Below are 21,930 nucleotides of genomic sequence, written 5' to 3'. Positions count from 1 at the left end.
CCCCCGGACCGCAGCTGCTCTGGGCTTTTCACGCGGCTGTGGTTTGGGCCGGGGCGGTTCTGTCGCGGGGCCCAGAAGCGTCCCGGGTCGCTGGGCAGGTCTGGTCGCTCTGCCTGCGGGTCGGGTTTCCCTTCTGGGAGGTTCCGTCCCGTCTGGCGGCGGGTGCGTGACGGGGAACGCGGGAATTACTGCAGCGGCTGCAAGTTCGCGGTGCGCGGCTTAACCGTGAGGTGTGTGGGTGTGATAGGGCTGAATCCTACCGTGAGTGCAGGGCGGCTTGTGGCTCACCACAAGTGCTTTGGCCCTGTCTGCTGATACGTGACTTTACTGCTTCCTCAGATGCGTTGTGTTTGGGTAACAGAGCACGCTAAGATGGGTTGCAAGTTCTGTCAATACAGCTGTTTAAAGATCCAGACTAGTTTCCCTGTAAGGTGTCACGTTGTGTAAAGCAAGCTTCTCTGCATGTCATCTCATCCTGCAGGAGAAAGAAGGCATTTAAAACATGGAGAAAGAAAGGATCATCCCACTAGTGTCAAACGGTAGCTTGCAGCAGAGAATTATGTGGGGCTTCCAAGGTCAGAAGGTTTTGTGAGTGAAAGGGGCAGAGGGAAGACTGGTTTTTAATTTAAAAATTCTTAGGGGGATTGAACAAGCTAAATGGTCCAGTATGCCCATTCTGTAACCCATTTTGACTGACTTCCTTCTTAAAAGCCCAGAGAAGATGAACTGATTTGAAATAGTTTTAGGATTTATTCTGCTGCCAAAAAACCCCAACCAACACAAAACCAAAACCCCAAAACTAGGCAACTACTCTGGCTAATCTTATGAGTCAGAGATAATAGCCTCTGTACAGAGCATTGAAGGTTACAGCTCTCTCTTATGAGTTAGAGAATAATAACATAGCTAACTCTTCTTACCAGCACTGGTGCAGAGAGAAGCAAAGAGATTTTCAGATTTTTTTTCAGAGCTTTATAAAATAGCCTATTGAATCCAGCCTTTCATGTGAAATGATTTGGTCTTTGCAAACTCCCTGGAATCCTAAATACAGATATATTGAGGGGTCAAGGGACTGGATGACTTATGGAAGAAGCACCATATCTGTCATTCTGGTCCATAGAGCAGCACGATCTGCCTGCTGTGAACATATTTTTTATTCCTTTTTCCAGTGGCTTAGATTTCTAGTTAATATCTGGTTTAAAGGTGAAACAGTTCTACAAACATTATTTATTTATTTATTTATCTTTTCTCTTTTTCATTAAAGGTGGACATTAACAAAAGGCTCTTTACTATCTTTGTTGTTAAATTGATTGCAAACCTTTTGAATCGCCTCACTGGAAGTGAATTCTCCACATTTACCAACATGGCTTTAATGACTGCCTTGCTGAACAGTGCTTATTTACATGGCAGATGCTGCAGGCACAAGGTTTTGCACCCCTCACTTGGACCTCTCCTCAACAACTCCATGTCAAAATTGTATAGCAGCTACAGAAGGCCAGGGACACAGCCTGAGAAAAAAAAGTTTTGGCAAAATGTTGATTTAAGTTTTAAGAAGAGCATTGATGTCCTAAAGACTCAGCTAAGCATGCTGAAGAAGGAGACTGAAGATTACTTAGTAGGACCTGGGGGCCATCCACTCAGTCGTTACCTGTTGGAACAGACAAGGGTGTTGTGGGAGTTCCGGAGCCAAGAAGATTTAAATAAATGGGTTATTTCCTCTGATGTAGAGATTGGGGGAAAAAGTGAAGTTTACCTCAAATTGGGTAGGAATGACCAGGCTGCCCTGCTATATGGAACCCTCAATACGGAAGTACCTCGTGACGGGGAAACCAAATACAGTGGATATTGTAGTATGAGATCCAAACCACTCAGGGTAAGTACAGATCTGTGTTTGCATAGCTTCAGTTATTTAATTGGAGAGCATTTTTGGGTAATCCTGGTAACAACAAGTGAACCGTTGTTCACCGTTGTCCTTCAGAGGTGTAATTGCCACTGTATCCTTAGACCTGAAAGGAAATTAGACTTATTGGATTTTGTTCTCCTTTCTTAGAAAAGGAATAACATGTTTACTTTTCTACAACAGGACAGGAACGTTTTGACTCGGTGTATAAAATGCTTAACTCCTTAGTCCATTCTGTTGATTGTAACTTGGCACAAGTACACAGGTAAAATCTTTTCTGGGTCAGAAACTTGGAGAGCAGAGAATATGAGCAAGCAAAGTCAGCAGGCCAATGAGAGGCAGATGAACACTGATTAGAATGGTGACAGTGAGCCAGGGGAATGGAACAGCAGTTTGAATCTCACCTGAGTTAAAATTCCCAGGCCTGCTACTGACTCATGCAAGTGACCCAGACTTTCACCTCCTAATTCTGAAGTAGCGGAGTGTATAATGCAGTTTTAAATCAGAGGGTGAAACCATAAATCCAAAGGCTCTTCCTTGTGTAAGTAAAAAGGCTCAAAACTGGCAAAGCCGTGAAATCAAGTAGCTGCAGGCCTTGTAATAATATATTGGTGATCTCTGCATCCTATTGCCCATCAGATGGGTATCAACAAATACAGTTGATAGCTAATTCTAGTAGTGCTGTAAGATAAAGGGGAAACCTCTGAACTTTGGGTGACAATTTTTACTTGGTTGAAGCAATTCTGGCCAAGAGTAGCCCTGACCCCTGCCTTGCTCTAGGTGATGTCAGTGTAGCTCTGAAGACTCTTACCTGTCTGCAGATCCCAATAGCAGGACTTTGGGATCTTTGGGAAAAAAAAATGCTGTTGAGAATTAGACACACTTGCAGTCCATTTAATTATGTGAAGTTAATGACAAAAAGAGCTGGAAAACATTCAATGTATCCAGTGCTTATGTCGTGCTTCAAAAAGGCAAGGGAATAATGTATCTCACTTCTTCAGTTCTTGTAATTGCCTCTGAATAATCTAGTGCTGATCTCAGAACATTACATTTAATGTGCTACATTAAACTTACTGCTGATCAATCGTTGTGTAGTTTGTGTACTTGTCTGGTAGGGAATTTGGTCCTAGGAAGGAGGTCTGATTTCTGATAGTTATAAGATTGTGGTTTTTAATTAAAGCATGAGTCCTCAGAATGGTAATACTGCAATATGTGAGCTCTAATATCATGCTGAAGGAAATTCAGTGGGATCAGCAGTTAGTATGATGAAAGAGTAACCTAGTTTTCACTATGTCACAGTAGATATTATTTGGCATAATAATGAGGGCAGTGGTCAAAGCAGTACTTCTCAGTTCTTTCTAATGGAAGTTTCCCTTTATTAAGGAGGAATAATTATTTTTTTAATTAATTTGTAGGGGTCTTTTGCTAGGAAGAAGTATTATGACTGGTCCAACTTCAACAGTCTGTATTTACGTGTCCGTGGTGATGGCAGACCTTGGATGGTAAACATTTATACAGACCCTTACTTCTCTCATCACAAAGATGACCTCTACAACTACTTCATGTTCACCCGAGGAGGCCCATATTGGGAGGAAATAAAGGTGAACTAATGAGTTTTTCAAACCAATGAGACTGTCTCAGGGTCCTGGCCATAGGTTTGTGGAAGGGGAATTCTTTCAACATTTGGTTTGTTGCTGTTGCTGCCCATTCAACCATGTTTCTGCTGTGTATCCTCATACAGACCTGCCTTTGGCTTGGGACTTCCCAAAACTGTAAACCACTGGATTGCGGGAGGGCACACTTTGCATTAAAGATTTGTTGCACCATGTTTATCTAATGTCTGCTGTTGGCTGTTGCTGAAGTATTAGATAGATACAGCCATTGAAGCTTAGCAGGTGTTGCCAGGAATATTCTCTATGATAACCATTTTATTTCTATTACAAATAGACATTGGTTGGTGTAGGATTTGTACCCCGTGACAGGGTTTACTTAACCTGCTGACTCTCTGGAGTCAGTTAAAGACTCCAAGGCATGGTTTGTCATTTATAGCCTTTGAATCTGTGGCACAAAATAATTTTTGTAAGAAGTGGGAGTTTTGACTCTTTTCTGATGAAATGTGGGGAACTTTTGTAATTTGCTGATGACAAAGTTCAGGAGGTTTACATGTCCTCACGCCCTGGCTCTCAGTGCTTTGTAATACCATTGTCCAGTCATCATTGCTAGCAGCCAACCCTCCTGTGTCCTTTCTCTTATCACAGTCCCTCCTCTTTCTTCTTCCCTCCGCAAAGTCATTTTTACATTATTCTGAACTGTTTTGCTAGAATATTGATGTCTCAGTATGAAGGTTGCACTATGAAAAACACAACCTGGGGACAGATGAGCTGTCAATATATGTGCATGCTAGAATTTTCATTGATTTCTATTTTCTGTTGACATGTTATTGGAAGGAGGTATTCTCCATGTAAACGGCCACCTTCCGTGCTGCAGCCTCTTGGTGTGTCCTAACAGGGCAATGCCCCTGCATGAGGGCTACACGTGGCCACCACAGAACAGCGTGGGGCTGGAGCTGCCTGCGAGTGGTTCATGAGATTGGATGTGGATCATTTCTCTGTGCCAGTTCTACGTACTGAAGCTAGTGCTGGTACCAGATGTATCAGAGTGTTTTTTCATTTACTAAAGCATGTGTTTTGTTTTGTTTTCTTTAAGCTTTTGTGTACTCTAACACTAAAGTCTGGTTTGGTTTGGTTTTGTTTCTGTCAGATTCCATTCTCCAAGTTCTTTCTGTCCAGTCGGGGAAGAGTCCAGGATAGCCAGCATCCCATCTGGTTAGACAAGGCAAGTTTTCTGTAGGCTTTACCTGTCTGAAAGGTCCTTTAAGACTCTATTGACATGATGTAGGTAATTTACAAACCCTTTGAAGTTTCTGAATTTGAAATTGAAGGGCCTCTTTTTCTTTTTTTTTGGTACTTATTCTTGTGTGCTTGTCTTTGCATTTAAATCATCTCACTTAGTGATAGTGGTATCAGTTTACTTCAGAGTAGCTCCAAAATATAAGAGATCTAGATAACACAGAAACAACTCACAGCTTACTTGGCTTTTCAAAACTTTTTTTTTTAGGAATGATCAGTGACTAAAATCTAAAGAGCTGGTTGGTACACTACTGCCAAAAATAATAAAAGTAGGTTTCATAAACTTTCTCCCTGACAGAAGACTAAGGGATACCTTTTAATGAGATTTTATTTGAGGATATACTGTATCACTGACCTTGATGGTGAGCTGTTAGCTGGTGTATCTATAGGCTCCTTTTTGTTCAGGCTTTCTAGTCGTAACTATTAAGTAAATTAGTAATTTTTATTTCTGCAAATGGATAGAGTAATTCACAGGAAGAAACATGTTGGAAAAAATCTTCCCATATCTTTTTTCTTTTAACTTTCAGTGACTGTCCTATATGTAATTGAGGGCAGTGTGATACCCAGTGACCCCCAAAAGGCAAACAGTGTTATAAAGGGAGAAAATAAAGGGCCTTTTACTTGAATCAGTGTTGGCCACCTGAAATATTTCATTCCATTTCTAATTGCCTTAATGAAAAAAAACCTCCAACAACAAACAAAAAGACCTAAATTAGGAAAAATTTGAGGGCAAATCATGGAATCATAGGAGTTGGAGGGGAACTCTGAAAATCATTGAGTCCAACTCCCCTGCTGCAGCAGGAACAGCCAGGGCAGATCACACAGGAACACATCCAGACAGGTCTTGAAAGTCTGCAGAGAGGGAGACTCCACAACCTCTCTGGGCAGCCTGTTCCAGGGCTCCATCACCCTCACAGTAAAGAAATTTTTCCTCATGTTGAGGTGGAGCTTCCTGTGCTGTAACTTGGTGCCATTTCCCCTCATCCTATCACAGGGCACCAATGAAAAGAGACTGGCCTGTTCTTGACATCCACCCTTCAGATATTTGGAGACATTAATAAGGTCCCTCTGTCATCTCTTCTCCAGACTAAACAGCCCCAGGTTTCTTAGCTTCTCCTCATATGACAGATGTTCCAGTCCCTGTCATCCTTGTAGCCCTCTGTTGGACTCTTTCCAGTATATACCTGTCCCTCTTGAACTGGAGAGCTCAGAACTGGACACAATACTCCAGATGTGGTCTTACCAGAGCAGAGTAGAGGGGGAGGAGAACCTCCCTTGACATGCTGGCCACACTGTTCTTAATATATCCCAAGATACTACTGGCTCTCCTGGCCACAAGGGCACATTGCTGTCCTGTGGATAACTTGTCCGCAAGGACCCCAAGGTCCTTCTCCATGGGGCTGCTTTCTAGCAGGCCAACCCCTAATCTGTATTGGTGCATGGTGTTTTTTCTCGCAATGCCCCTGCATGAGGGCTACACGTGGCCACCACAGAACAGCGTGGGGCTGGAGCTGCCTGCGAGTGGTTCATGAGATTGGATGTGGATCATTTCTCTGTGCCAGTTCTACGTACTGAAGCTAGTGCTGGTACCAGATGTATCAGAGTGTTTTTTCATTTACTAAAGCATGTGTTTTGTTTTGTTTTCTTTAAGCTTTTGTGTACTCTAACACTAAAGTCTGGTTTGGTTTGGTTTTGTTTCTGTCAGATTCCATTCTCCAAGTTCTTTCTGTCCAGTCGGGGAAGAGTCCAGGATAGCCAGCATCCCATCTGGTTAGACAAGGCAAGTTTTCTGTAGGCTTTACCTGTCTGAAAGGTCCTTTAAGACTCTATTGACATGATGTAGGTAATTTACAAACCCTTTGAAGTTTCTGAATTTGAAATTGAAGGGCCTCTTTTTCTTTTTTTTTGGTACTTATTCTTGTGTGCTTGTCTTTGCATTTAAATCATCTCACTTAGTGATAGTGGTATCAGTTTACTTCAGAGTAGCTCCAAAATATAAGAGATCTAGATAACACAGAAACAACTCACAGCTTACTTGGCTTTTCAAAACTTTTTTTTTTAGGAATGATCAGTGACTAAAATCTAAAGAGCTGGTTGGTACACTACTGCCAAAAATAATAAAAGTAGGTTTCATAAACTTTCTCCCTGACAGAAGACTAAGGGATACCTTTTAATGAGATTTTATTTGAGGATATACTGTATCACTGACCTTGATGGTGAGCTGTTAGCTGGTGTATCTATAGGCTCCTTTTTGTTCAGGCTTTCTAGTCGTAACTATTAAGTAAATTAGTAATTTTTATTTCTGCAAATGGATAGAGTAATTCACAGGAAGAAACATGTTGGAAAAAATCTTCCCATATCTTTTTTCTTTTAACTTTCAGTGACTGTCCTATATGTAATTGAGGGCAGTGTGATACCCAGTGACCCCCAAAAGGCAAACAGTGTTATAAAGGGAGAAAATAAAGGGCCTTTTACTTGAATCAGTGTTGGCCACCTGAAATATTTCATTCCATTTCTAATTGCCTTAATGAAAAAAAACCTCCAACAACAAACAAAAAGACCTAAATTAGGAAAAATTTGAGGGCAAATCATGGAATCATAGGAGTTGGAGGGGAACTCTGAAAATCATTGAGTCCAACTCCCCTGCTGCAGCAGGAACAGCCAGGGCAGATCACACAGGAACACATCCAGACAGGTCTTGAAAGTCTGCAGAGAGGGAGACTCCACAACCTCTCTGGGCAGCCTGTTCCAGGGCTCCATCACCCTCACAGTAAAGAAGTTTTTCCTCATGTTGAGGTGGAGCTTCCTGTGCTGTAACTTGGTGCCATTTCCCCTCATCCTATCACAGGGCACCAATGAAAAGAGACTGGCCTGTTCTTGACATCCACCCTTCAGATATTTGGAGACATTAATAAGGTCCCTCTGTCATCTCTTCTCCAGACTAAACAGCCCCAGGTTTCTTAGCTTCTCCTCATATGACAGATGTTCCAGTCCCTGTCATCCTTGTAGCCCTCTGTTGGACTCTTTCCAGTATATACCTGTCCCTCTTGAACTGGAGAGCTCAGAACTGGACACAATACTCCAGATGTGGTCTTACCAGAGCAGAGTAGAGGGGGAGGAGAACCTCCCTTGACATGCTGGCCACACTGTTCTTAATATATCCCAAGATACTACTGGCTCTCCTGGCCACAAGGGCACATTGCTGTCCTGTGGATAACTTGTCCGCAAGGACCCCAAGGTCCTTCTCCATGGGGCTGCTTTCTAGCAGGCCAACCCCTAATCTGTATTGGTGCATGGTGTTTTTTCTCCCCAGATGCAGGACTCTACACTTATTCTTGTTGAATCTGATTAGGTTCCTCTTTGCCCAGCTCTCCAGCCTGTCTAGATCTTGCTGAATGGCTGCACAGCCTTCAGGTGTATCAGCCAATCCTCCCAGCTTTGTGTCATCAGCAAACTTGCTGAGGATACACTCTATCCTCCCAGTGATATTCAGTGATTGGCAGCATGAAACCAACCTGTTTTAAAACAGAAGTTGAGGCTGTAGAAAGTGAGTACGAATGATATGAAGAAGCTGGATCAACTACAAGAAAAAAATATGCTTTATGAAACAAAGTTTTATAAAAAGCCTATGTTTAATACAAATACTGAAGAATTTATGTTCTAAATCCTGATAAGTCATCCAACATAGTAAATGAAAACATAAAGTTATATATGAGGTGTTTAAAAATATCAGGAGTTTAAGGGACAAAACAGGACTTGATCTAAGTATTCTCCACTTAGTTTTCATTCTTTGTTATCTTATGCTTAGTATTGTGCAGTAAGAATGAGGCGCTTGCATGTAATGTGAAGTGTAATTTTACAAAAGTAATTTAAAGAAACCTAAAAATAAGGGAAGTGGTGTGAAGACAATTAAAGATGCAATGTTTTGGTCCATCATGGTACTACTACATGTTTTCCCAGGAATGGCATTGTCAAACAGGAATAAAAAGGCAGGACATAGACTATGCATCTAGTGCTTGCAAAGGAATATTCATCAGAGCAGAGTTTAGTGAGTCCCATTGTCACCTGTAACAATATACACCAGAAAGAGGGAGCTTTAAACCTCTTCAGGCTCCACAAGCCAGGGGGCTGATTGTAGAGTTGGCTTCTGGGGGACAGTGTTTGAAACATTGGAATGATCTGAGAGAAATGTCAATGCATTGAGTTACTTCAGCTTTGTTATTTAGCATGCATTTGAAATATACATTTAGCCTCAGCCTACAATTATTCAGCTTTACCTGACACATACTAGGCATTATTCTTCTGCACATACAGCAGTCCTTGAAATCATGGGTATAGAGCTCAGACCTGCACTTCGGGTGGGGCTTTGAGGCAGCTAGGTTAGTAGGTGGTGTGCCACTGGTGATGCAAATTGTGTGAGATCTGCTAGCACTGGAGTCTCTGAGAGGGGACTGGTGACATGTGAGAGCTGAGAGCACTTTCAGGCAAGGCATAGGCTAACAGGAAACATGCCTGAGCCACATGGGTGTCTATGGAATTTATTAGAATGAAAAACTTTTAAAAAATTGGAATAGTGGTGGGGGAGAAAATTAGGGAACTAGTCTCTTTTGGTGCACTTTCATGTGATAGCACACATACTACTAGATTTAGAATGGAAGTTCCTGTCTATCTTTAATTACATTCTGTTTGTGTTTCTTGCTAATGAAAGAATTGTAACAGATTTTGTACACTCAGCACTCAGTCAGGATGAAACTGGCACGATGCAAACCTTGAAGGATAAAAATTGAAGCATTAATTTAGGCTCAGTTTATTTTTAAGACAGGGTTCAACAGTGGTAGAAAGACAGTGGAAGTAATTTCTCACTCTATTGAAAATGTGGTAGTGAAGTGTCTAAGCCTTAAAGAAATAATGCTGCACTTCAAATCCCACTGTTTAAAGAGGTTGGCCATGAATTGTTTGTAAAACACCCCAGTGGTAGATAAGGTTGTGGTTGATTTTAATATTACACTGTTCTAATGTAGGTATCTTTTAATTAGGTTAGTACCCTTGGATTCACAATTGGAGATAAAGTAGATGGTCCATTCCAGCTGGAGATTGATTTTATTGGTCTGCTAAACGACAGAGCTCATACAGAAGAATTTGCCTATGAAACATATGAAAAGAATCCTCCAGCCTAGGTTGGGCTGGTGTCCTTTGGCACACTCTTCAGATGCTTGGTTCATTTTTCTAAAACACTTTGTAAAAGTGTGGTGTGTATCAACATGAAGATGCTAAGTAAACATTGAAGAGATACATGCATGAAGTGTTGACTGAAGTAATTGAACTAGAGTGACACTTGGCATGTTCGAGCTGCCAGATACAGAATTCCAGGGATCCTGTGCATACATGGACTGGAACAGAACCTGGGGAGACTTGAGATGCATTTGTACTTACAAAACAGTAACTGTTGACTGGCTAAGTTTTGGCTCCTGTCCTGACCTCTACAGAAATAAAAGTGTTTTGTGAGCTTGTTGTAGTTCTTTTTTGTACAACAGTTTCCTTTTTTACATTATACAGCTTGTAAGACATATATATCTACTACTCTTACACTGGGAAAAGTATTATGAGAATTAATACTCTGGGGAACAGTGCTTCACTGTGACTCGGCCACTGAAATTTTCAAAGAGGAGCACCAGAAGTGGAAGAAGTGTTTCAACCTTTAGCTCCTCTGAGTAACTGAAAAAAGAAAAAGCTGCTACTGCCAACACTGAAATAGTAGCTGTGCAGGGAGCTTGGCTTTTAGTTTAGAGTTGTTGATGCTAATGTTGTTGACATGAAGTAATCTCCCAAAAGGAAACCCCCATTAGTGCCTGCTCCCTGAGCAGGCACAGCTCAGCTTGATTAGCACCATTACAGGGCAGGTCAGATCAAACATTTCTGATGCATGCAATTAGCTTAACTCGGCTGTGTTCTAAGAAGTAACAGCCTCAGCCAGTGGCAGAGAAACTCAAAACCTCCCTTTTTAGGGGAAGTCTTTTTTTGTAATTTGAGAAGCACTTTAAAGATGTGATGCATGGTTTCATTTCAGCTGTCACAAACTAATCTAATCAAAGCCCTGACTCCACTGAGGTGACCTTGTGTGTTTGTTACAAGTATTAAGTGTACCTATATTTTATATGGAAGATGCCATTAAAAAAAGCAAGCTGGAGCAGTGTCTTGTGCTGTCATTTTCCCCTTGCACAGAATTACATAGCTGAAGTGCAGAAGAGAGGTGACAGTTACAATTTCTAAAGATAGCAGAACACTTTACTGAAATGGCAGGCAGGCTAATGGGCAAGGCAAACTCATGGCAAGAAAAGACACCGAGTAGTAAATACATGTGTGAACAAAACTAGTGCTACACTACAAAGGTGGTTTTATATAGTACACGAGGCCATACAACCAGTGCTAAACAAGGTATATACAAAATATTTATTTTCCCTCCTACTAAGTTTATAACAAAAAAATAGCTTGTTCTTGACATTTCAGCGTATTTTATAGGACACAAAGTACACTGAACAAATTACTTGCTGAGCTTACAACTAAGTTTACCTTTCCAGTTCCATCCATAGTAAATCCAGAGAGCTTTTATATGTATTTTTTTTAAATGAAAAGCAACAGGAACTTTTACATTTAAAGTATTGAACGTGCCTCCACATTACTCTTTTAAGCATCACAGAGATTAAAAGCAGAATTTTGACACCTACTGTTGACCATAGAAAGGAACAAAATGAACTTAACTGTTCAAAGCATCCAGTTGGCAGTTCGTAGAGCTACTTTTCAGCTGTTTTTTAAAATAAGCTATTTTACAACTATGTTACACTCTGAGCTTCTAGTTTTCCAGAGAGCTTGCATATTTTTTCTTCTCTTGAAAATTCGCTACTAATCCTGTTATGTAACTTAGGGGCTGATCTGGAGAACAGGGCAAGCAGACATCTCCACCTCCTGTCTTATAGCAGTGGGACATTTTGAAGCTGCTTGTCCAAAGTCTGCATTCTAGTGGTCAGCAAATGCTTTCTGTTGGAGAAATCTGGCCTAAGTTGCACTGAGGTTTCTTGAGCATCTTTTTTCCTCACTTACATTTTCTGCTTTAACATTTTTATTAAATAGGTTAAATGCAAATATCATTAGCCAACTCAAGATAGTTCTAAGCTCATAAAAGTTTAGAATCTCATTGAAGTTGATAACTAAAACATTACACTCAGATGTGTTTTATGGTCTCACCCAATGCTCTCTGGATTCCACTTGCGAACAGCAACCTAATCCATACACAGCACAAATATTTACATGACAGTAACAATATTTACAGTGATTTCTTAGATATTTCTTACTCCTCCTAACCCACAGATAGTCCTCTACGGTTTCTGAGAGCCTGAGCCTTTTTGATTTTCCTCTCTTGCTCATGTTTCTCACGTCTTTCTTCCCTGAAGGGGAAAAACAAAAGAGAGACCATGTCAAGTTATATTAAAGGTGAATGCACAAGGAAAAGAATCTGAAGCTGACCAAGGCCTAACATCCGTTTAACCAATGTGCAACATTTGCGATGGGCGGAGAAAACAATTCAATGTTGGACTGAATCCAAACATTCAGGCAAATACTTCTGCTTAGACATATGGGTCTAACATTCAAGGTAACGATACATCAATATTCACAGCTCCTTCCGAGGTGAGAGTCTAGACAGTAATTTAGACAAGAATAATTTTAAATATAAAAAAATCTTCTTTCCTGAAATCCATATTTCAACCCTAAAAGGAAAAACGAGTCCTAGTATTTAAATAACACTATTCATAAAAAGTGAGTGGTGCACTAACCTTGTCTGGAGATGCGGCTGTTTATAATCTTTCTTACGTGAAGAGATGTTGCTACTGACAGACTTCTTAAGGACGGCATTTTCTTTAAATTCTCCCCAAGGTTTTAGTCTTCCTACCATTTATGGGCAAAAAGAGAGACAACTGAATTACTAATTTAGTAGTTGTGTGCTTAACTTCTCCCTCACTGTTTATTTTATACTAGCTAGCTTATTTTTTGCTGGTTGAGTTTAAGATGAAATACCTCTTCAGTTGTAGTATCAGTTTCTCCAGCCCATTCCTTACAAATAATTTTTCTGTAAGTTGTAACAGGTTACTCACAAGTAACACTCAACACACAAAGTTCAGCTTCTCCCACAAAAGTGCATTTTTTAAAAAAAACCTCATTTTTAAAAGAGTATTTCTCATTTCCTGTGCATAGACCTACTCAGCAGAGTACAAACATGTTTATTCTTGTATTTATGGACGTTTGGTCATACAGACTTATTCTTCAGTAGGGAGGCTCTTAAAGCATATATTACATGGACATTAAACATCAGTCCACAGACTGAGAATCCAGAGAGGAAGGGAAGGGGACAGGTAAAGAGACTGAAAACTTTGCTGCATCTTGTTATTTAACAACACCTTTATGAGCAGTTGACTATAAGGGGCACAACCAACACAAACTACACAGGATGACAGTACCTTTATGTGGCTGGTATGGAAGTGGCCTGGAGAGACTTGCTTTGAGATCAAATGTCTTCTTTGTGCTTGTGGGTTCTGCAGAGTGAGCTGCAAACTTGAACGGGGTGATAACTACAAAAGGCATCAACATATTGTCATTATAGTAGCAAAAACTTCACTGTATGTAGCAAGTTGGAAAGTGCCAGTGAAGACCACCTTACAATTATCAAGTAAGTAAGTGCTACTGTTTGCTACCCCTTAAAGACAGAATTGCACAAATGCACCTCACTTTGAAATAGGGAGATTTCAGATCTGGAGAGCACAAGAGCTATAGAATATTAGCCCTTCCCCTCTGATTATGCTATAGAATGGCATATAGACCTCCATGCATGGTTCTAGACCTTCAGAGCAAATTGTGTTTTCTAGCCTCTATGCTTATTTTGAGCCAAGTGGATTCTCATGTAAGAAAATAAACATCTTTCCAGAACACACAAGCTCCAGATCAGGAGTGGAACTTTTCTTTCTCCCTAACCTAACAGGTCCCTTGACTGGTGCTAACATACCTGCGATGCCAGGACATCAGTGGTTAGATAGTAGAGCTGTGCTGGTGCAGAGAACATTAGTAACCAAGAGTTCTGCTTTTTATTATAGACCTTTATTTTCCATGTTCATCAGGGTTGCTGAGGCTGATAATAACAAAGGTTGTCCTAAAACACAGCCAGAGGCCTAATGCCTGCCAATCCCACAAGGAGAACAAGACCTCTGAGAAGGCATCAGGAACTCCTGTCACCACAGACAAGATCTCCCTGTACCGATTACTTGAATCTTTTGCTATCTAGTCCCTAAGGGTCTAAGAACTATTTCTATTTCCTACATCCTATATTAGGCTTTTCTATAGGTAGCCAGGTGTCATATATTTAAGTCTTAGCACCTAACCATTTTAGTGAAAACACTGGAAGCCAAACGAAACAGAACTACTAAAGTTTATAAAGAATCAGTAAAAAATTAGAAAATTAAAACCTCGGTCTACATGACATTAGGTTATAAAAAATGAATACAATAAGACATAAGTATTGACCTGAAAGAGCCAAATATCTACCATCCATTTTACCTTTTGACACACTTGGATCATTATTTCCTTCGTTTCCCTTGCTGTTTTTCTGGTTTATTAGTTTGCAGCTCTTTGAGCTCTCAGGTGTGTCAATCTGCAAGTACGGAGACATTCTAGATGGAGTCTTGGTAAGAGAACGTTTATGCTCGTTATCTTTTGTAGCTTCTGAGAACCTGAAAATTATTAGAAATATGAAGATAAAGTAATCTACAAGGAATGTAAGCAATGTGACAGAATACAGAAGGTTCCACATTCTACCTTTCTTATAGGTAGAAAGTTCTACTGTGTACAAAGGCAGGAATAGAAATATTGTTAATTTTAAAATAAAAGAAAACAAACTAAGTAACAGAACTCTGGAACTCAAAGAGGGAGAAGCTGGAAACTTCAGTGAAAAATACTAAGATCCTTGCATACCAAGACACACATATGTGCTGTATACATGTGTGTATATACACATTTTTAATATGTATCTGTGTGTACACATACGTATAAAACTCAAAACCTTGCATGAAGTAATAGCCTTACCAAAAAAGTACTGAGATTAAGCTGAAAGCCTATAAAACATAGAAAGAGAGTAAATGTTGAAGAAAGCTGTTTCGAGGGCTGGGAATTTAATGGATGAAGTGCAGCTTGCAAGATCCACCTCAGAACATCTTTGAGCCAATTAAATGGAAACAAACTTTAAAAGTGCTGTTTTGGTTTAAATATTGCTAAGAATCAAGTTGGGCTGCAGTGAAGACAAAGATCATCCAGCAGGACACCAGAGTAGGAACGAATATTGTTGTCATTTGTTATGATATATTTAAAATCAAAGGTGGTACATTCAAAGTAGAAACAAAGCTAGTAAGTTTATGTACTTGATTTTATGAGGAACCTGTAACCTTGACCTTTGCAAAAGAAGCGCATTCATACATCCCGTAAGTGTTTATTAGAAGATGTCAATATTGGAAGTCACACTATCTGACTTAATGCCACACACACTATTCAGGGGCAAAAGTCCCAGCCAGATATCATCTTGGCATGCAAAAGTTGAGAAGTGAAGGTTTTCAGAAAAATAGTCACACAACTGAGACCCCAAATCAGGTATTGTAGCAGTGGGAGAATGGTAGGGGTAAATGACAGTGTGTCTAAATCTGAACTTCAATCACTATGGGAAGTTTAGTAAGCTCAATCAAGTTGGCATTAGTATAGTACTTCTAAACCAACAAAGAAATAGTAGACAATAATTTTCACTGAAAATAAAACTAGGGAAAAGGACATTTATCAATGGAGTACCATATGGATTGTCCTTTTGATTCCTTCTTTTAAAAGGTTTTTTTGCTCAAGACTTCAGAAGAATTTGTAATAAGCTAGTAGAATTTACCAAAAACAAAAGTTCAGGAAATACTAACACAATAGAGAACTATATTACTGTGTAGAAATAAATAAGTACACATGTTGTTTTGAAAAGAAATTAGGTGAAATTTAATAGCACTGAGTATGAGCTCATTCATTCAGCAACTCATCACAACTTTGTGGTGTCAACTTGGTCCCTTCTGCTAGAAAAAACCTGCTTACAATAGTCTGTCACAAGACGAGCCCTTGCTGCAACATGGTGGGGGGAGAATGAGAGGTGTAGAAAAGGAGAGTGCCAGAAAATCCCAAATGAGGAGTCCACTGTGAGACTCACTTGGAATCCTGAATACAGTTCTGGTTAAGCAGTCTCATAGACAAATTAATTCAGGTAGAACAGAGACTACTAGTTTGCCTGACAAAAATGGAACAGCTAATGGAGTAAGAGAAGAAAAATAATTTGGCATGGTTGGTTTAGCAAAGTGAAAGCTAAGGGAGCAGCAAGATTTCTCTACTATTAGATAGCAAAATGAATAATCAAGACTGCAACAGCACTACAAGGGTTAAACCAGCCAAGAAGTTAGGCTGAAAGCTAGTAACCAGGATTACTCTCCTGGATTTCACCTTCAGAAGAGTGTCAAATCACAGTCAGTGTTGATTATTTCATGTCTACTGCACCAAATTGCTCCCTGGTAGTTTTGCTTTGCTTTTTTTACCTGACGTTCATTTTGGCTGTTGAAAGGACAGAAGGATTAAATGAAGATTTCCTAGATAAAATACTCCGACTGGCAGTGTTCAGAGAGCTGCGTGGGGAGCGCCGGAGGTTACTCGGAGTGCAGGTGGCAGAGAATCTGCCTCTTTCTGGATTTGGGCTGAATAAACATGTTTTACTTCTGGCTTGTTTCTAGGGAAAAGCAAAAAATGAGTTAGCACACTGATAAAAAATTATCAGAAAAGCAGCTAAAAGGAAGGGGCAATACACAGTGAATTAGAATCATACAGTCTCTTCAAGTTTTTCCCTTTCTTTCTTTCAAAGCAAGTTTTAAAGCAAGTTTTTAAAGCAAGTTTTTAAAGTAGTTTCATTATTATTAAACTGATGTGAAAACACACACCTTAGAATTGTTATGTGGAGTGCCTTTTTCTGATGCTCTTACAAGATTCGATTTTTTGGAGAGCACCTGTCAAAAGTAATTAGTCTTAAGTATACACTGTATGCCAGAGAAAAGAGAAACATAGTTTTCAGGGTTTTCAGTGTTAGTGTTTTTCTTATGTTTATATATATATATATCCCTTGACACATTACTGTTATTTTCCCAAGATCTGCTGCACTCTGAAAGCAACCTGATTAGAAGCTTTCACCCACATAAGCATGAAATACAAGAACTGAGAATCAGGGCCACTGAAAACAACGTATATTGCATATATTTTAGAGGAGAGTCATATACAATCATTGGACAATGGTTCTTTAAGGCACAAAAAAGGAACTTGTTATTTAATTCCCTCTCTTTGAAAAATAACCCATCCCCTTGGTTAAGTTCTGCAGCAATTCAAACAGTCATAAACAAAAGCTCCAGGAGTAGGACTATATGTAGGACTATAGTTAAGTTTCACTGATCATATCATTCAACTGCACATACACACAACCAGCTACCTACTGCTCTGAAGAGCCTCTACAGGGCTTGTACAGAGGCTCTGGAAATAAATTAATATGGATGGGAACAATGGATCTCTCATGTGTTATCACTTACCTTGACTTCAGAGAGAGAACTGTTCCAGTTTTCAATCACTTGTTTTTTCCTTTCAATGTAGTCAGCAATAGATTCCATTTTCTTGAAGTGAGCCTCATGCAACTTTTTAAAGTCTAAGAAGTTCCAAAAATAAGAGGAGCTTATCGGATATGTGACTAAGTTTACTACTTAACAGAAGAATCTTGCAGCACCTATCCTTATGGCCTCAAAGAAAATAGAATATATCCCTCTAAGTAAGACTATTGTATATACACATCATTGAATGGTTTGGGTTGGAAGGTACCTTTAAAGATCATCTAGTCCAAAACCCTAAATTCTGCAGTTAGAAAAGAATACTTCCAAATTTTAAACAAAAGTATTTCACAGTGATGAAAATGACCTAATACATGACCTAATACATTACAACAGTAGCATTTATAAAGTGAAAACAAAAGAAGCAGGAGCAAAAGCATGTCTTCCTTGCTCTTCGTTGTTTTGAAAAATCACAAATGCCAGTGTTATACCCAAAAGACAGTGTTAAACATATCAGTTTTGTAACATACATGTGAGGCATTTACTACTATGGATGTACAAGTCAGAAAATATACTTGAAAATGTAACCTTTAGGAACCTTTGTTTGCTTCCTTTTAAAAAAGACAGGATGTTCTCTTCTTCAAAGAGAAATAGAAGTTTGTGTTGAAAAAAGCTGTAAGTCAAGTTTCCACACACAGACAAAACATCTGTTTCTAAAGATGGTAAGTTAGTTATCTTACTTGGTGTAGTAACTTTTGTTCCTCTTTTCCCAGACCTAGACACACGGCCCACATATAAAGGGATCTTCCCTCTTGCCTGACGAGCATCACCTGGTACAACAAGATTGGACAAAATTGTTAGACTAAATGTTAACATTCAGAAAAAAAAAAATCAGTTAACTTCACATCGAGTTCAATATTTGTATATTGAAAACAAATAGTTGCTTTTTTATTAATTTACATTCCATTTAAAGTAAACTTGGGTAACCTCAAAGCACTGACAGAAACCTTCACTGGAAGCAAATAAAAGGGAGGTGTTGAAAATAATTGTTGAAAAATCAAATTTTCAACACTAAATGCAGACACTGAAAATCTATTTTTTTTTATTTTCTAAATTAGTTTCAGAATTATAGATGGCCTCCAATAAGAATGTCCTTGTAAATACTACTGAACAGGAAGAATATCCATAATACAACTCAAGGTGCATTTTAAGTAGTACAAGCTACTAAACTTACTTTTTTTGAATTTTCTACTTACATTCATCTCCACTACTTTTAATAGAAGTCTTCTCTAGTTGTTCTTTCCGACTTATAGCTGGATTCTCAATATCTTTCATTTTAGATACTTGTTCCTCATTTTGGAATAGCTGCTGTCCCTTTTGCTGCTGACCTCGAGGCACCTTGTTTTCTTTCATTTCGGAATGCTCCTGTGGTTCAAACATACTGCATTTAAACAGTTTGTTCCAACTGGATATAAAGAAAGGCTGTTGTCCTGAGAACGGTCAGTCAGTGGAACAGGTTGCCTAGGCTCCTCCATCCTTAGAGGCTTTTTGTATCAGATTAAATAAGGCATTAACCATTGTCATCTAACCTTGTAGGTGGCTGTGCTGTGCAAAAGATTTTCTCAAGTCCAGCCTGAATTAACATGTGAACTACCCTGTTACTTCACCAGTAAATCTGTATTAGAAAGCTTTTACCTGCACAGCTCTAACTTTTTAGTATAAAACTGCCTTTACTGACAAAACTTAATTATTTGCAAGGAAAAATAAATTCACTGGCTATGTTACTTTTTCCTACCGTAGTTTTGGTTACTGTGCAATTCTTTAACACTCCTTATCTTTTCATTTCCCTCCTCTAACTCTAAAGCAGTAAAATTCTTCCACACACATCACCCACTACTTGCATGTAATTCTAGAGAAAAAACCAATTCTACCCACATCTCACCTTATACTCCCCCTTCCTCAGTCATAAAACCCATGAATAAAGAACGCACTGAGAATTAAAATTCCGTGAGGTTTAGGCAATCAACAAATGTCTGTTAATTCTTTTTTATATAAGGAGAGTAAAAGCAGCCTTACTTTAGATAAATTCTGCAACTACTTTAATATTCAGAATACTGTGATGAACTAGAGAAAGCAGCCTCACATTCAGATAAAGGGTTTGGAATTGTCTGTTTCTTAAGAGAAATTTATTTCCATGAAGTAAAGGCTAACAAGTAATCTCTGTTAATTGTAGAATAGCATATCATGAAGATAGACATAATTAGTGCTACAATGTACAGAAGACTGCACCAGAGTTTTGCACACGTAATTCTTATACACACACACAGAGAATGTTTACCACTTGTTAAATGGTAGTAGAACAAATCAAGCACATTTAAATTATGCTTGGAGGAAAGAGGGGCAGCCAGCACACAGAAACAAGCAATGCAAATCACCTCTTTGTCATTGGAGAGCCCTGTATTTTCTTCACCAGTATTAGTTTCCTCATTGGAGTTCCTCTTTTTTCTGGTTATTTTCTTTTCTTTACCACGTCTTTTTGTAATAAAACACGTGGAATCAGACATCATTTCCTCTTGATCGTTCACTTCATCGAATTCAATGGAAGCAGATGCACTTTTTTCAGTGTCCTGCAGCAGAAAAGTAGTATAATGTGGGACATACGTCAGATACTCCAGAGACTGCTTTGATTTTATTATTGGAAAAATTATTTCACACAGAGGAAAAAGAGTAGCACAATTAGCACAGTAATGGAAAAAAATGGGTAATATCTATATTTACCTAAACACTAAAGCACAGTGTTGAAACACTTTAAAAAGTAGTCCTACAGTTGTTTTATTACACAGCATTTCAATATGATTATAGAAAACTAATACTTTATATTTTAAATCTACCTTGCATAATGCTGTGACCCTCCCAGATTTGTACATTTCTGTGGAACTCTCTTTATCAATAAAAATCAGAGACTCTTCCATGCTTCTTAAAATTAAAAATTAACTGACAAAGATTACACCAGTTCCTCAAACCTTTAAAGATTATTTCAAAGAAAGCATTTAAAGATAGACACATTTTAGAAAAAGCAGATCCCAGTTTAGTTTCTATCAAAAACATAAAAACACTGCCAGACTCAACAAAATAATTCAGCTTGCAAGAGAAAACTTTATAAAAATGCTAAAACCCAATACATCAAGAGATTGATAAAGGAAACACCACAACTGTTATCATTTAAGTACACTGTAGTAGATGCAAAATGCTTTCTGGTGAATATCTAGTCCCTTTTACCTAGGTATTCAAAAAGAATAAAATATTTTTTATATTTGGTACTGACTAGTATCTGGAACTAAAGTTAGATCTAGTTGTCTTTCATTTGAAAGAACATCTCATTTATCATTATTACCATATTTTCTTGCTTTGTTCCATGAAAGTGTTCCTTCAGTGCATTCAGCAATTTGTCTGCCTGTAGAGAAATCAAAACAACATATGAACAAAATACTGCATGAAATCATAAAACAAACTCAACGAGTGTCCTATAAATTGATCCAACAAACAAGCAGCAGAACACTTCCTGAATCCAATGGAGTAAGGCAAGCCTAGAGCTTCATTCAAGTGGAGGAAATGCTTAAGGCTGAAGGTAAATATGTAGTACATTCTCCACAGAGGCACACAGATAAATTTCCCTGACTAGGTTTACTTCCAGCTCATCTTTTTCCTGAGAGTTTAATTGTCAAGGTAAATGAGAAAGACTGTTTTTAGCAGCACTGCCTAGCTGAACACGAGTTAAAATGGCATCAAATTTCTGCAATAACTTCTGTCTTGGCCACGCTACATGCAAAGCATTCTTCTCATCCCTTGCATACATTCAACAGCAATAAAACAACAGCAAAATTATGTTGTTGATACCGTAGGCTATGAAAGACACTTAAATATAGAATTGGAAAAGTAAAAAACCAAACTGTATGTAGAAGCTTAGAATCAAAGTAACCTAAAACTAAAAGCCCAAACATAAGTCTTAGGTCTGTCGGGACGAGTTCCTTTGTTCACCACGAAGCCGTGGATCTTCCTTCTTTTAAGGCTTCATGCCCTCTCCTGCTGGCAGCGTGGCAGCCTGGCTGCTGCCCAGTGGCTTACTGGCAGCACCCACCTGGAGAGACAGGTCACTGCCACACACCTGCGGTTCCAGGCGGAGGAGAGCGGGGTGTGCCTCCATTTCACCTCCTTAAGCCACACCAGCACACCAGCTGGCGCGGTGCCACCCTTTACACCCACCTGGAGAGACAGGTCACTGCCACACACCTGCGGTTCCAGGCGGAGGAGAGCGGGGTGTGCCTCCATTTCACCTCCTTAAGCCACACCAGCACACCAGCTGGCGCGGTGCCACCCTTTACAGCACGCTGCTGCTGCTGCTCCCGTCCCCCCCGGCAACACCCCCGGCCGC

The 21,930-nt window shown here is 39.3% G+C and overlaps 2 protein-coding genes across 2 annotated transcripts; one reads left to right on the top strand and one right to left on the bottom strand.

The window, feature by feature from the left end:
- The first annotated feature begins 1,360 nt into the window (after window positions 1-1,360).
- Window positions 1,361-9,983, top strand: NDUFAF1 (NADH dehydrogenase (ubiquinone) complex I, assembly factor 1). Its single transcript, XM_009999610.1, has 4 exons — window positions 1,361-1,870; window positions 3,313-3,498; window positions 4,658-4,732; window positions 9,843-9,983. Exons 1-4 carry the CDS (start codon window positions 1,361-1,363, stop codon window positions 9,981-9,983), a joined length of 912 nt encoding a protein of 303 aa, XP_009997912.1.
- Window positions 9,984-12,160: 2,177 nt separating this feature from the next.
- Window positions 12,161-21,827, bottom strand: NUSAP1 (nucleolar and spindle associated protein 1). Its single transcript, XM_009999609.1, has 11 exons — window positions 21,624-21,827; window positions 20,893-20,952; window positions 19,934-20,125; window positions 18,755-18,923; window positions 18,239-18,328; window positions 17,487-17,599; window positions 16,455-16,642; window positions 14,407-14,579; window positions 13,317-13,427; window positions 12,636-12,747; window positions 12,161-12,248 (listed from the first exon to the last, which is right to left on the bottom strand). The coding sequence occupies exons 1-11, from the start codon at window positions 21,825-21,827 to the stop codon at window positions 12,161-12,163; spliced, it is 1,500 nt and encodes a 499-aa protein (XP_009997911.1).
- Window positions 21,828-21,930: the final 103 nt, after the last annotated feature.

This window comes from Chaetura pelagica, unplaced genomic scaffold (genome assembly GCF_000747805.2).
Source record: "Chaetura pelagica isolate M959 unplaced genomic scaffold, ChaPel_1.0 scaffold55, whole genome shotgun sequence".
In the NCBI taxonomy this organism is placed as follows: domain Eukaryota; kingdom Metazoa; phylum Chordata; class Aves; order Apodiformes; family Apodidae; genus Chaetura; species Chaetura pelagica.
The sequence above is the reverse complement of the archived record's forward strand: the minus strand, read 5'-3'. Positions and strand labels throughout refer to the sequence as shown.